The sequence below is a fragment of the Phyllostomus hastatus genome, unplaced genomic scaffold (assembly GCF_019186645.2).
Source record: "Phyllostomus hastatus isolate PE091 unplaced genomic scaffold, TTU_PhHast_1.1 phas_scaffold_1066, whole genome shotgun sequence".
NCBI lineage: Eukaryota > Metazoa > Chordata > Mammalia > Chiroptera > Phyllostomidae > Phyllostomus > Phyllostomus hastatus.
This window is the reverse complement of record NW_025334004.1, coordinates 16,017,641-16,030,965: the sequence shown is the minus strand read 5'-3', so window position 1 is coordinate 16,030,965 and position 13,325 is coordinate 16,017,641. Positions and strand designations below refer to the sequence as shown.

At 43.3% G+C, this 13,325-nt stretch overlaps 1 protein-coding gene across 1 annotated transcript in view; it reads left to right on the top strand.

The window, feature by feature from the left end:
* The window catches only part of CFAP43 (cilia and flagella associated protein 43), an 81,062-nt gene that overhangs the window by 52,167 nt on the left and 15,570 nt on the right, over positions 1 to 13,325 (top strand). Inside the window, exons 20-27 of the mRNA XM_045854402.1 lie at positions 1,153 to 1,278; positions 5,222 to 5,326; positions 6,389 to 6,505; positions 7,417 to 7,644; positions 9,056 to 9,262; positions 10,888 to 10,977; positions 11,271 to 11,351; positions 11,945 to 12,070. Coding sequence (XP_045710358.1) covers positions 1,153 to 1,278; positions 5,222 to 5,326; positions 6,389 to 6,505; positions 7,417 to 7,644; positions 9,056 to 9,262; positions 10,888 to 10,977; positions 11,271 to 11,351; positions 11,945 to 12,070 — 1,080 coding nt within the window. The remainder of the gene's footprint in view (positions 1 to 1,152; positions 1,279 to 5,221; positions 5,327 to 6,388; positions 6,506 to 7,416; positions 7,645 to 9,055; positions 9,263 to 10,887; positions 10,978 to 11,270; positions 11,352 to 11,944; positions 12,071 to 13,325) is intronic.

Sequence of the window (13,325 nt, the reverse complement as noted above, 5' to 3'; positions counted from 1 at the left end):
CCCCTACACACATATAAAACCATCTGGGCCTAATAGCTATACAGGAGTTGATTCTTTTCTACTGTTTTAAGTTCTTCTGTGGTCATTAGTCTTACTAGGTTTTCTATTTGGTTTTTTAATATCTTTTTTAAAGATTTTATTTATTTATTTTTAGAGAGGGAAGGGAGGGAGATAGAGAGAGAGAAACATCAATGTGCGGTTGCTGGGGGTTATGGCCTGCAACCCAGGCATATACCCTGGCTGGGAATTGAACCTGCGACACTTTGGTTCACAGCCTGCACTCAATCCACTGAGCTATGCCAGCCAGGGCTGGGTTTTTTTTCAAGTATATATTTTATCAATTATATTTTCTTAGAAAAGTATCCATCTTATCTAGATTTCTAAATATATGACATAAAATTATCTAATCTGATTTAAAGTCTCTTAATTTTTGTTATAGCTTTCTTTTTATTCCCAATGTTGTATATGTATGCTTTTTATGTTTTTCTTGATCATACTTTTCAATGGCATTTCTATTTTATTAATATAGTATGGTTTTTATTTATTTGACTCTAATAGTATAAGAACATTATATATAATTTATACTTATACATTTAATTAATTTAGGATTTTACCAATTTGGAATTTTATTCATTTTTTCCTACATTGTTCAGATTTATTTGTCTTCATTTTGTTATTTTTTATTGAAAACTTGGTTTATTTCCTATTTTTTATTAGGCATGTCAGGCTATAAATATTCCTCTGGGTACCACTTGAACTACATTGCATTGATTTTAATATGCAATTTTCTCATTATCACTTATCTCATAAGCTTGTTGAAGTTGTCTTGAGTCTAGTCAATTTTGGTGAATGTTCCATGTGTGTTTGTAAAGAATGATATCTTATACACCTAAATATCAATAATTACTCTATATCATTCCATGAAGTGATGAATGTATACATTTTGTTGTTGTTTATAGTTGAATGAACTTTTAAGGATTAAGCCTTAAAACTTAAATAATCACTATAAGCACATAACCTAATTCTTTATTGTGTATATTTAAATAAATATGACATCTTTTTTTAAATTGATTTCTACCTAAGAGTTGGAAAACCATGTCTTTAAAGTTTAAGTCTTCACATGTGAGCACCCTTTCCTATTTTAAAATTCAGGTTATGAGTATGATGGAAGAAAATGAAACAGTAGATAACATTGCAAAACTGGAGCAACGGGAATTTGGCCTGGATCTTGAGGAACTGGAAAGGCTGCAAAATGAAAGTGAGGAAGAAGTGACAAAGGTGTGGAAAACCCTGATTTAAGCACCATAATGAAGGAAGTAAAGAGAAAATAGGAAAGAAAACTTTTCCAGCACAATGTGAACAAAGCACACCCAGTGTGTGTGAGTGGGATGAGTCAGAGAATTGCTGAGTCGGGGGTTCAGGGAAAGAAGAGCATCCAGGCCAGCCCGACATCGGATGTCTGTCTTTCCTGCATGATGTTTATACCAAGCATCTCCCACCACACGTTTGAACATTTTTAGAAATCCCCTCAGCCACCTCACATCAACTGTGGACACTCGGGTTTAATAATCTCTTAATTAGAGTGGAAATTGTCCTCCCTCTGCTCACTGATTATTCTGTTCTTTGAGCACTGTCCACCCTATGGCCACTCTGGAAAGGGTTAGGGAAGATTGGCAACTGCCATGTGTATCTTCTCCTGTCTCAGCTAACTTTCCCAGCTCCTATGACCATCATATGATGTAGTTTCAATAGCCTCATCATCATCACACAGTTTTTTTTATATTTGAGTCTGGCACCCGTGACAGAGCCCCAATTATTATCTGTCCAGTGATACTCATAGTGATTTTATTTTTGGTAAAACCCCTAATTGTGTTTTATACAGGAGGTTCTTAAGCTACCTCTTTCTCAACATGCACAGTACATTGAAGTTTTGAGTGTGCATGTATAAGCACATTTCCCCCCTCTGAACAAGCAAATGAAATATAGCTGGATTCAAGGACAATTAAGTGAATGATAGTTGGTTAAACAACTACACGAAAGGAAACTCTTTGATATCTCTAGGAGAGAAGTTTCCAATGATACGCATCAGGACTCTGTCCTGTTAAATATGTTTATTAACAACTGGAGTGAAGATGTAGAAATGAGGCACATTTGTTGTCTAACTGGTGATATAAGGCTGAGAATGAAAGGAAATATACTGGATAATAGAATCAGGATCCAAAGGACCTCAACGGGCTGACTCAGGAGATAAAATTTACCTAAATTATCATGCATCTATCCATCAATTCATTCTGCAACAGTTATTGCATACCTATTACATGCCAGACACTATCATAGGTGCTGGGAATACAGTGAATAAAATAGGTAGCCCTTGCCCTGGCTGGTGTGGCTCACTTAGTGAGAGCATCATCCTATAAACCAAAAGGTCGCAGGTTTGATTTCTGGTCAGGGCATATATCTAGGTTCCAGGTTCGTCCCCGGTTATGGAGCAAGAGACTCCGTCTCTTTCATATCAATGTTTCTTTCCCTCTCTTTCTTCCTCTGTTCCCCTCTCTCTAAAATCAATATGCATGTCCACAGGTGAGGATTAAAAAGAAAAAAAAAACAGGTCCCACCTACATGGGGCTAATCTAGTGGAGAAGACAGATCATAAACAAATCTTTATATTGTGTGATTGAAACAAACTGGATGCCTTGATAGATGTGGAAGATCTACTCCTGTGGTCAAAGAAGATCACGTTCAAGGGGTGTCCTTTCAGCTGGGAACTAAAATAAGAGACGGAGCTGGCTATGTAAAGTTCTGGGGAAGAGAACATCAGGGCGATGGGAACAGCAAGAGCAAAGGCCCTGAGGCAGAGGTGGCTCCGAGTGCTGCAGGAAGAGAAAGGCCAGAAAGGCTGTAACACAGTGGACAGGGGAGAGCCTCGCTGAATGATGTGGGAGAGGTGGGCAGAGGCCAGCTCTCAATCCTCATATGTCATAGGAAAGAAGTTGGCTTTTGTTATTAAAAACGCAATGGGAAGCTATTAGAAATGATCCCATTTTTATTGTAACAAATAAGCACCAACTTAGGGGCGTTTTGAATGTTATTTTTTGTTGTAGCAATCCAAAAAGGTAGGATTTTTTTTCCCACCACTTGTAGAAACTGAGGCTTCAGACCTAGCACCACTTGGCTAAGATCCCACGACCTGGATCTGAGCCCAGAAGTGCCAGCCTGCCCACCAGGCTCCAGTCGGGCTCTTCCTCCCAGCCCCGGCCTCGCTCGGGCCTGGAATGCCCCTTCCTGTTCTGGCACCAGATTCTCCCAGACCTTCCAGCTGGACCACTCCGCACTGAGTCCGGGTTGGGTGCCCGTTTCCGTCCTCACTCTAGCATTGCTTCTGTCTCCAGACCCACATCTGACAACCTGGCCCCATGAACCTGATCCTCTGGCCTGCTGACCTACTGACCACTGATGAGCCCACCCTGCTCACCTAACCCTATGCCTCTGTAGCACGTTCCCCCTGACCCCTCCCTTGCTGCTTATCAAATCCCTGCACGTCTCTCAGGAAGCCTCCTGATCCTCTGGGGCAGCTGCGGTCAGAGAAGGGCTCTCCACAGGCTCATTTCCCTCGTGCTGTTTCCTTCTCCTGAGCAATGGGGTTTTGAAGAGATATCAGGCCCCAAACGGACGTGAGAACAGAACCAGATGGCCCGGCACAGAACAGTGTTAGCAGATGGCACCATAAACCCGGCTGGCTTTTAGCACATTTGGGAGCAGAATACTGGTCTGTAGGAAGAGTTAGTGGCACCTACCAGTCAGAAATCCAAGTCCTAAAGGGACCAAGCTACTAGCCATCCTAGGCCACGATCCCAACAACATGGGAAAAACCGAAGCCCAGGCAGTGGACAACCTGAACGCAGTACTGGGGACGGAGTCTGGAGGGGCAGATCCATGAGCCTCAGCGGTGGAGAGGGGAGGGCTGGGAATCAGGCAGGTTCTGACAATGGATATGCCAAAACTGCTGTTTATTTAAAACTTACCATTTAAAATAATTTAAAACAGTATAAGCTATTACCGATGGATAAAAATTAAAAAGTGAAATGCAAATTGAGCAAAGTATTTGTTCAGACAGCAAATAAGTTAAACATAAATAAATGAATAAGTGAATGAATAAATAATAAGACATTTTCTAATCTGGTGGTGGGAGAGAAGTATTAATTTTAGCTAGTTTGCTAATAATTCTGCCAACAAAGTGAAATGCACAAAAGGCTGTGAAGAGAATACTAAGGGCTGAAGATTGTTGGGTCTCACTTCCATACCAGCTCTTTTGGCAAATTTTATTAAAATAAGAGTACTTAATCACTTAAATAGTAACTAATAGCATTACTTAAAGCAGATAAAACTAATTGAGGTAACACATATGTTTCTAAACAGGAAAAGGTAAATTACATGGTCCCCAAGAGTAGTAGAGTTAAATAGTAGAAGAATTAAATCAATAAAGATCCCCAAGACAGAGGTCACAAACTATCACTTTAAATATGCGTTGACAAGAATTTAACCAACATTTATATATCTGGCAGTTTCACAACATTATAAATTTCATACTTTTTTTTAAAAGACTCTATCTATTTGTAGACAGAAGTGAAGGGAAGGAGAAAGAGAGGGAGTGAAACACCAATGTGTGGCTGCCTCTCGTGCACCCCGCACTGGGGACCTGGCCTGCAACTCAGGCATGTGCCCTGACTGGGAATCGAATCAGTGACCTTTTGGTTTACAGGCCAGCACTCAGTCCACTGAGCCACACCAGCCAGGTCTCATACTTTTCCAACAAATCAGGGAGACTTAACACAGTGCATTTGCTTCCCCACCCTGCACCAACTGGCCAGATTCTGGGACAACGTCCATGTGAGCTATCCAACCCACCACAGCTGTACAACTGTCCGCACACCTGCCTGGGCACATGTGTAGGGCCTGCTTGCCTTTAGAGGTGTTGCGTCGACACCTTTGTCCTCGAGGAAGGGAGTCCTGGGCCTCCAGGCTAAATTTCAGGAAAGGTTCCCAAAGACAGGGAAGTACTCCCACCAAAGTGCATCTCAGTGCAGAGCCGCACTATGTGTTGGGGAAAGAAGATCGAACTCTTACCACTAAATGTGCAGACTGGCTAGGGAATTTAGAAATGAGATTTTTTTAAGAGGCCACATTTTCATTTTTATTCTTCCCTTCATCTATGTCCTTCCAGATGAGGAAAGACGTGGAGATGCATAACCTAGCCAAGAGTTATTTGAGTGAAATCATTAAAGAGGAGTGCTGGAATTCAATGGCTGTGAAGGGACGATCTCTTAAGGTAACAGACAGATGCATCTCCTGATGGGAGGCACCACACCTGAATTTCAGCCAATGAGACTTTTCGTTGAAAGCCTCATGGCAGAAAAATTTTTTACATATTTTTAAGAAAATATATATACAAAAAGGCCTTCAAAGCATGCCTTGCCCCTTCCCATGCTGAATTCTGCCTAGACGTGTCACTTTTTCTTGTCTCATCCTTCCCTCTCTGCTCGGTCCCTGTGTCCTTCTAAGCTAGCATCTCTTAAGGTTTGTCTTAACGCCTCTTTCCCCTGTGACACCACCTGCACCTGGGTCTTACTATCTGTTTCAAAAGGCCAATCACTATCCACACAGATTGAAAACTAAACATAATACTCTTCACATTTCTACCTGTGCCAGCCTTCACATTATCTAAAGGACTGTTTGCCATGCTTTTTCACTGAGATTCCTCCCAACACCATTTCCCTCTTTGTGCAGGGCGACCAAAAGTCCCAGTTTATACCTGTGATCCTAGAGTAACTACTAACAGCACCCTCTTCACTGATAAATATGCCCCCTACCCCATTTGGATAATAAAGTGCCTGGTCAGACTACATTTATGGGATTGTGTATTGCTTAAACTCAGAGTTTTTCAAGGGTGGCACGTTTGGGGCTGGAGAATTCTTTGTTGTGGGGGCTGTCCCGTGGAACGTAGGGTGTTTTGCAACACCCCTGGCCTCTCTCTACTAGACCCCGGCTGCATCCAATATCCCCATTAGTAAAAATCAGAAATCTCTCTAGGCATTGCCAACTGTCCCTGAGGACCTGGGTGGGGGCAGGGGGAAGGGCAAGCAAAATCACTCCTAGTTGAGAACCCCTACTCTAGAAGTAAATTCTTCACAAAAGCACAGCATTTTGATACAAAGTTTACACCAGTGCTAATGGAATACGTTGTTTTATTTTAAAGAAAGATTCCATTTTCAGTATTACTCATTCATGATAACCTATGAATTCACTGTAATCAGGAAAAACCTCCCCCACCCCATTCCAGATACACACACTTGTACTAAAAATGCACCGATTTTGTGTTTTTTCCAACAAGGGCTTTCACATCCACTATGTGGTTGAGAACTTCCCAATGAAAGAACGCACGGATGAAGAGCTGGAAGAAGTGAATAGAGTTTTGCAGCAAAAGAAGATTGAAACAGAGTGTCTGAAGGTACAATTTTGACTTTGAAACAGAGCGTTTATATATGTGACGTGCTTTATTTCAAGGTCTCCTTCACACAGGTTTGAGTTGGGATACAATTTAGGACAAGTTTAGATATCGTTTGCATCTACATTCCCATTGCTTGTTAATCTGCAGAACATATCCTAATGAATATGGCAACCAAACCTGCACAGTCAAGGGGCCCAGGCCCTCCACAGCCGTCGCTGGCCTTTACATAGGAGGGTATGCTCTAGAAAATGAGTTCTGGGGTTTTGTTCTTGTCCTACTCAGAAGTTGTCTCCATCCACCGATACTCTTTTTTATCTTCTCTTATCTCTTGAGAGATTGTATGTTGAGATAATGACCAAAGATGAAGTAGTGTCTGTTTTGGTGGAATTACACTTTGATGGGATTTCCTCAAGAAATTGCAGCTTTTTAAAAAGCAGCAGTCTCTCTCAGACCACTGAAAAACACAGCCCTGCTGGGGTAGTTTCGTTGTGGCCAGAACCCTGCATCCATTCTTTTTCTGAAACTTACAGTGAAGGTACAGTTTACCCTTCTTAATCTACCCCCACCGGTCTGATGTGAACAAGTTTCTTTGTAAAATATGAAGACAAGTTATGTTTTTTAATGCTTAAGTTCCAACAAAGACTTGACACATTTACCAAGTTGTCACCCTGACAGCAAAATACTAACGAGGACAATTTTTACCTTTCTGACTTACCCACAGTTTATCCGTTTCTGAGGCTTTAATCTCCTCCACAGCAGTTTCAAGATCTAGTCATCCCTTTGAATTCTGTTGTTGACAAGACAGTTTATCACTTTAAAGCAATGGTTGAAATAATTAAGTTGTCACAAAATCACCCTTTACAGAATTCTTATTACTGCATAACTTCCATGTCATCTTTTTCTATATTTAGCTACGGAAAGAAATTATAGAGGTTCAGTCTGCTATGACCTTGGTTAAAAAGCATCATGAAGAGGAAGAGGAAGAGGAGGAAGAAGATGTGGCAGTAAGATACACCAACTTGCCCAATTACCTGTTTGGCAGTCTGAGTCCTGATTTTGGGATACCCACCTCTTTGTTGTCAAGCCAACTGGAACTTCATTCCAGAGAGGAGAAAATCAACCAAATAATATTACTGAAAGTGGGTGAATTTTTTTCTTTATCCCTGAAAATCTCTAAAAATCCCCACGAGGTGTGTTGCAGAGGCTCAAAGTGAATCTCGTGCCAGTCAAATGATGTCTTTGTAGCACACAGAGAAGGACCCAGATGGCTAGCGTCCCCGTTGTTTAAGCAGAGCCTGTGTACAAGAGTTGCTTTCATCCATTTGGATCGGGTTCTGTCCTAACAGGTTTTCTAAACACCCTGCCCTGGCTGACGGCCCAAACAAACCGTTCTTCTACTTGGGTCTTCAGTAAGCTCAACAATAAAAGAAATCCTTGAATGCCATCTTTCGAGAAACCCCAATGTCTGTTAGGACCTCCTCGTACAATGGAGGTGTGATTGCCTGTCCATGCCCTTAACCCGGGGAAGTACACTTTCCTCTCTAAGATTTGTGTACCTTCTGGGGCTCAGGGGTACAGGCAGTGCCCCCCAGGCTCTAAGCTCGTACTCCTTACTTTCCACTGCACGAGCCAGTCTCAGAACACGCCTGTGCGTGCCTACTGAAGGTTTTTGGAAATGCAGTGACAGAGACTACACCAGTACATGAATGGTCTGAATTTCACGTTGGACATCCCTGGTTCTGAAAGTCCTCCAGCCAGGTCTGCAGTTTGAGAGCTAACCTCCTGCCACACTGCTCTGCTCTCTCTTCCTCTCTTTTTCTCTTGTTCTCCCCCAACCCCTGAAACTCCTGTGCATGTATACTAAGAACTGTTTAGTTATCTCCTTTGCTGCTCAGCTTCTGCTGAACTATGCCCTCAAGGTCTCACTTGCCTGCTGCTTTATTAACCCATCTTCCTACAAAAAGGTAATTTCAGCCCAAGAGAAATTCTGGTGCCTGCAGTTCAGGTTGTTGTCCCACCCTGCTTTAATGGTTTCATCTTCAGTAGGACAGATAAATAGACTGAACCCCAGTGGTAACATAAAGGCCACCTAGAATTGACCCACTGTCCCCAGCAGAGATGGAAACAATCCATTTCGATCCACTGCCACCTTGGTAATTAGCCAGCTTGCACCCTCTTCCTGCCTGAGAATAACTTGACTGGATTTAGGAACAATATTGTGTGTGGTTGTACCTTCTGGTAGATTCTCCAAACAGTCTCTGAAAGCCACTGTTCATCACCCACCTGAGCATTTACCAACATAACTGCATGCTGCGTTATAACTTTCATTTTGGGAAGTAGGTCGTGGAATAACAGTTGTAGCCTTACTCCTACATATGGTGGAATGGCACTGGAGGTTACAGAACCAAGAAGTGGCTTCATATAAACAGCATTTTAGAAAGATTAATTTTCTGAATCTTGTAAAATTATTTTGGAGGGAAAGTAAAACTGTGGGATCATGTTGCCAGCAAAGATACATGTTGTGTATTCAGTAACATATTAATGTTTCAGGATATCATTTACAAGGTAAAAACTGTTTTCAATAATGAGTTTGATGCTGCCTATAAACAAAAAGAATTTGAAATTGCACGTGTGAAGGAAAGAAATGTAAGAATTCAAGAAATTATTTTAGATCTGGAATTGGAAGAACCAGTCTGGCAGCCGGACTTTGAGGACTGTGAGAAGCCAGAGAAAACCCTCGTGGTGGAAGACTATGAGGTACGGGCGAGCGACGCGACCCTCATTTCTTGTGGTGTTTTCCCAGCCTCTTATTTACTCATCTTGTTTGCACTGCTGGAAGTGACTGTGTTTGGTAGCATCCTCAGTTACAAGTATCAGAAACAGCTGGCATACCCTCAGCAATGACGAGAATTTCTTTTATGAATCCTAAGGAGTTCAGGGAAGCTTTGGATACCAAGCCTAGAAAGCAGCAGGATCGTCAGACTGGAGCCTTGTGAGGAGCCTAGAAGTTGTTCTTCACCTCTTAGCTCGCTGCTCTCTGCATTTCAGCTTCCTCTGGCACTTTTTACCTTACATCTCCTACACTCAAGAGAACAGCTGGTCTGAACTAGAATCCCTTTGTCCCAATTCCCCAAGGGAAGGGGCTCCTTAGCGTGGCTCCACTCTAGTGCCTGTACACAGGAAGGCGGGGTCACGTCTCGGGAGGGAGGCTGACAGAGCCACAGTACTTATCTAGGTCGTGAGGGCACATGGGTCCCAGAGAAAGGGGGCTTGCTGGGCAGCCTTCTTACAAGGCGTTTAGCACAAGAAGATGAATGCTTAAAGAAAACAATAAAAATATAACCATATTTCATTTCTAAAAAGTGAAAAATGCTACAGAATACTCAAAGAAAGCCCCTTGCTCACAGGAAACCAGCTAGATTACCGAGGGAGTGCAGGAGGCTGGTGGGGGAGGTAACAGTGTTGCTGAAAAGTAATAACAACCCCAGTCCTGGGTAAAAGCCAGACACCTAAGTGTCCTAGATAGACTGAGACTAATTTATCATTGTAGGACCTTATAACATAGGTACCACTGTTACCTCCATTTTACAGAAGAGGAAACTAAGGCACAAAGAGGTTAAGTAGCTTGACCACAGTTTCAAAGCTAGTAACAGAGTTGTGTCTGAACGCAGTCATTATACTTCAGAGTACTTCCTCTTAACTTCCATGCTCTGCTGTATTTGTTGAAGGAAGTCGTTTCTTCCAGAGCCAGCCTCTCACCATAGGCCCTGAGACTCAAGGACCCCACTCTGCTGCTCTCACCAAGGCCCTGCTCCACGTGCACAGCTAACTCCACCCACTCCCTTCCTCTCATCCGCTAATCACCTGTACTATTCAGAGAGTGATCTTGTAAACCAAACACTGTGCCCTTCTCCTGCTTAACCCCTGCAGCCGCTGCTCATTTCACTCTGGGTAACACCCACAGTCCCTGTCTGACTGCCCCCCCCCCCCGCCCCCCGGCCCCCTTCACTCCGCTACTCTCCCAGCCTTGCTTGGTTGTGGCCACGCTTGCATTCTCACAGTTCCTTGAATGTCCCAGACTCTGACCTCTCAGGCCTCCATCCTGCAGCATTTGGCTTAGATGACGCTTCTTTGGGCCCTTTCCCTTCCAATATCAATTAGGTCACCTGTTATAATTTCTTTAGGGACAGATGAATTTAGAGAGTTAATAGAGACATAACAATCTATTTTTTCCAACCCTCTCATTTGAAAAGTAGGAAACTGTAAAATCTGGGCATACCCTTTATCCCCCTGAGACCTTCTGACCTTCTCTTGGTGTGTGGAAGGGAAGGTTGTTTGAATTTTGTAGGAATAACAGCAGGAAACTATATATTTTCTTACAGATTACAGTTCAAAAACATCTTAAACCATGGCAAAAAGCCAAAACAGAATTGATTACGACCCAGAAAACGGACCAATGGCTTCAGTCGCAGGTATGCAGTTTCGCTCAGTGCCCAAGGCCCTCTTTCCTTTAGGGGTACCTGTCCCTAACTTGGCTGAACAGTCTTGCACTTGGACTCCACCACGGAAACACATCACCACATTAGTCATGGTCAGAGGTCCCTGGGATCTCAGTGGCCTCTGTCCTCTCTCCCCTGCAGGCCACCGTTCACCCTCCCCGATCCTAAGTGCAGTCGTTCTAACACTGAGCGGGAGGCTGCCCCCGGTGCCACCAGAGCGCCCGTGCTGGAGTCAGCTGCCCTCACTGACCCCCACTCTCTCCCAGGCCTCCGAAACCAGACACCGCGCCCTGATGGACATGATGGGAGGAGTCCTGGAAGTCAAGAAGGAAGACATTTTGAGGATGGTGAGATTTCCGGACATCCTTATGGGAGGTGGAATGGGATGAAAAGAACTACTTAAATTTGACCATTTTTGTCTTTGTGAATTCGAGTTTCAGAAATTCCACAGCAACAAAAACACAACCTCCAGTGCCTTATGAACATACCATGTAAGGCAAATAAGGAATTGGAAACTCCAGACACGCCTTCCAAACACAAACAAGCAACCACAGTGGTTTCGGTCTCTACCAAAGGGAAAGGTGCAGGGATAATGCTGCAGCTGCTATTCTCCCAAGAAACATTCCCTTGGATCCCTGACACAGGTGTCCCTGGAGCTCGTGTGCAGTTCCAGCTGTGGAGATGTCAACACAAACCTCCAACCCTGTCACCTAAGAGTCTGGGTGCAGCCCAAACTGCCCCATGTCACTTACATGACAGAGAATGGCGGTTACATTTTTTCTTGTACGTTGATCAAAGTGTCAGGCCAGTCTGCCAATGTGAAGAAAGACGCCATGTTAAAGGGCTCCCGTTTTCAACTGTAACGATAACACTGCGCTTTTATTGTACTCCTGCATGTGTAGGTTGGAGCTGCAATATACGCTTTGCTTTGTATCTTCAGGTGATCCCTCAGCCTGCTTTCATGGCAAAACCTGATGCAGTATGGACTGAAGAGGAAAGGAAACAATTCAGAGACTATGAGAAAAAAGTCAAGGAGTTAAACGAAGAAAGAGATAAGTACAGAAAGGTCAGAAGAGCAAGGGATTAATATACCCTACCGTATCCAAGGTTTTGTTTCAATATATTTTCAAATTGTTCTTGATTTTGTCATTGTCTAGTAGTTTAAGGATAGTGTTTCAAATGAAATTTTCAAGAGAATTTGGAAAAGTGAGTGGAGATAAAGTTAAAAAGTTAGAATAACTTTTTTAAGAATGTATTTGACTGTCTTTTAAAGTTCTTATCGATGTCAATGTGCCCCACATCACTACAAGGTCTGGTGAGCGCTGGTCACAGTGTGCGCAAGGCGCTGCTCTGTGTGGTCTGCGTCCGCGTGAGTCCGGCAGTGGTCTGCATGATCTGTTCTCGGTCACAAGGACAGGACTTGAGAGAAGAACACAGTCAGTGTGTTACATACGCTACCGTTCTAATTTGAGATTTTTGCAAAGCACTTCTCCTACCTTTATCTTCTTTCATCACAAAGAAACATTCCCATATTAAAATCACTTACAACTATAATGGAGATATAAAAACAGCTGGTATACAACCAAATAAATAATGTTTATTCCTCTGTGACGCAAGTAAAGTCGTCACGTCACTTGAGGCAGGACAGTTGGTCAGCTTTATAACAGCCGCATCTCTCAAACAGTTTGTTTGAACCTCCGGTTAACCTGTCCTATTCTCATCCACTGCCATCTCTAACAGGGTCCGTGCATTTTACCCCAAGACAGTACTTACCTGAGAGCCAAAATGAAGAGTTTTGAATGCAGCAGAGATTTCAGGGAGTTGGGGGACATAAATAAGGGGTGGCACTTACTCTGTGGCCTTGCACTCTGAGGCGGCGCACGGCCCACACCCTCACCTCTCTGCTCCGCAGCCGCGCTCCTTGGCAAACCCCAGCTTGTCTGAGCCCAGCGCTTGGCCTTCTCTGCACCTGCACCTGCAGTGGGTGAGGGAAAAACACTGACTGGCTTCACCCTCATGGCCTTAATCATTTTTTCCCTATTTTTTCAATAGTTATTTTTATTGAATTATTGGGGTGACACTGGTTAACAAAATTACACAGGTTTCAGGTGCACAATCCCACAAAACACCATGTGTACACTGTATTGTGTGTTCACCACCAAGTCTCCTTCCATCACCACTTATCTCCCTCCCCCCATAGTTTCCTCCACCTCCCTTTAATCTTCATTAGGTCCTGAGAGCTGCCGAGAGATACAATTGGATTTCCCAGCTAGCTTAGGCCTCCGCACTTGGGGATCTTGTTAAAAATGCAGGTTTGGACT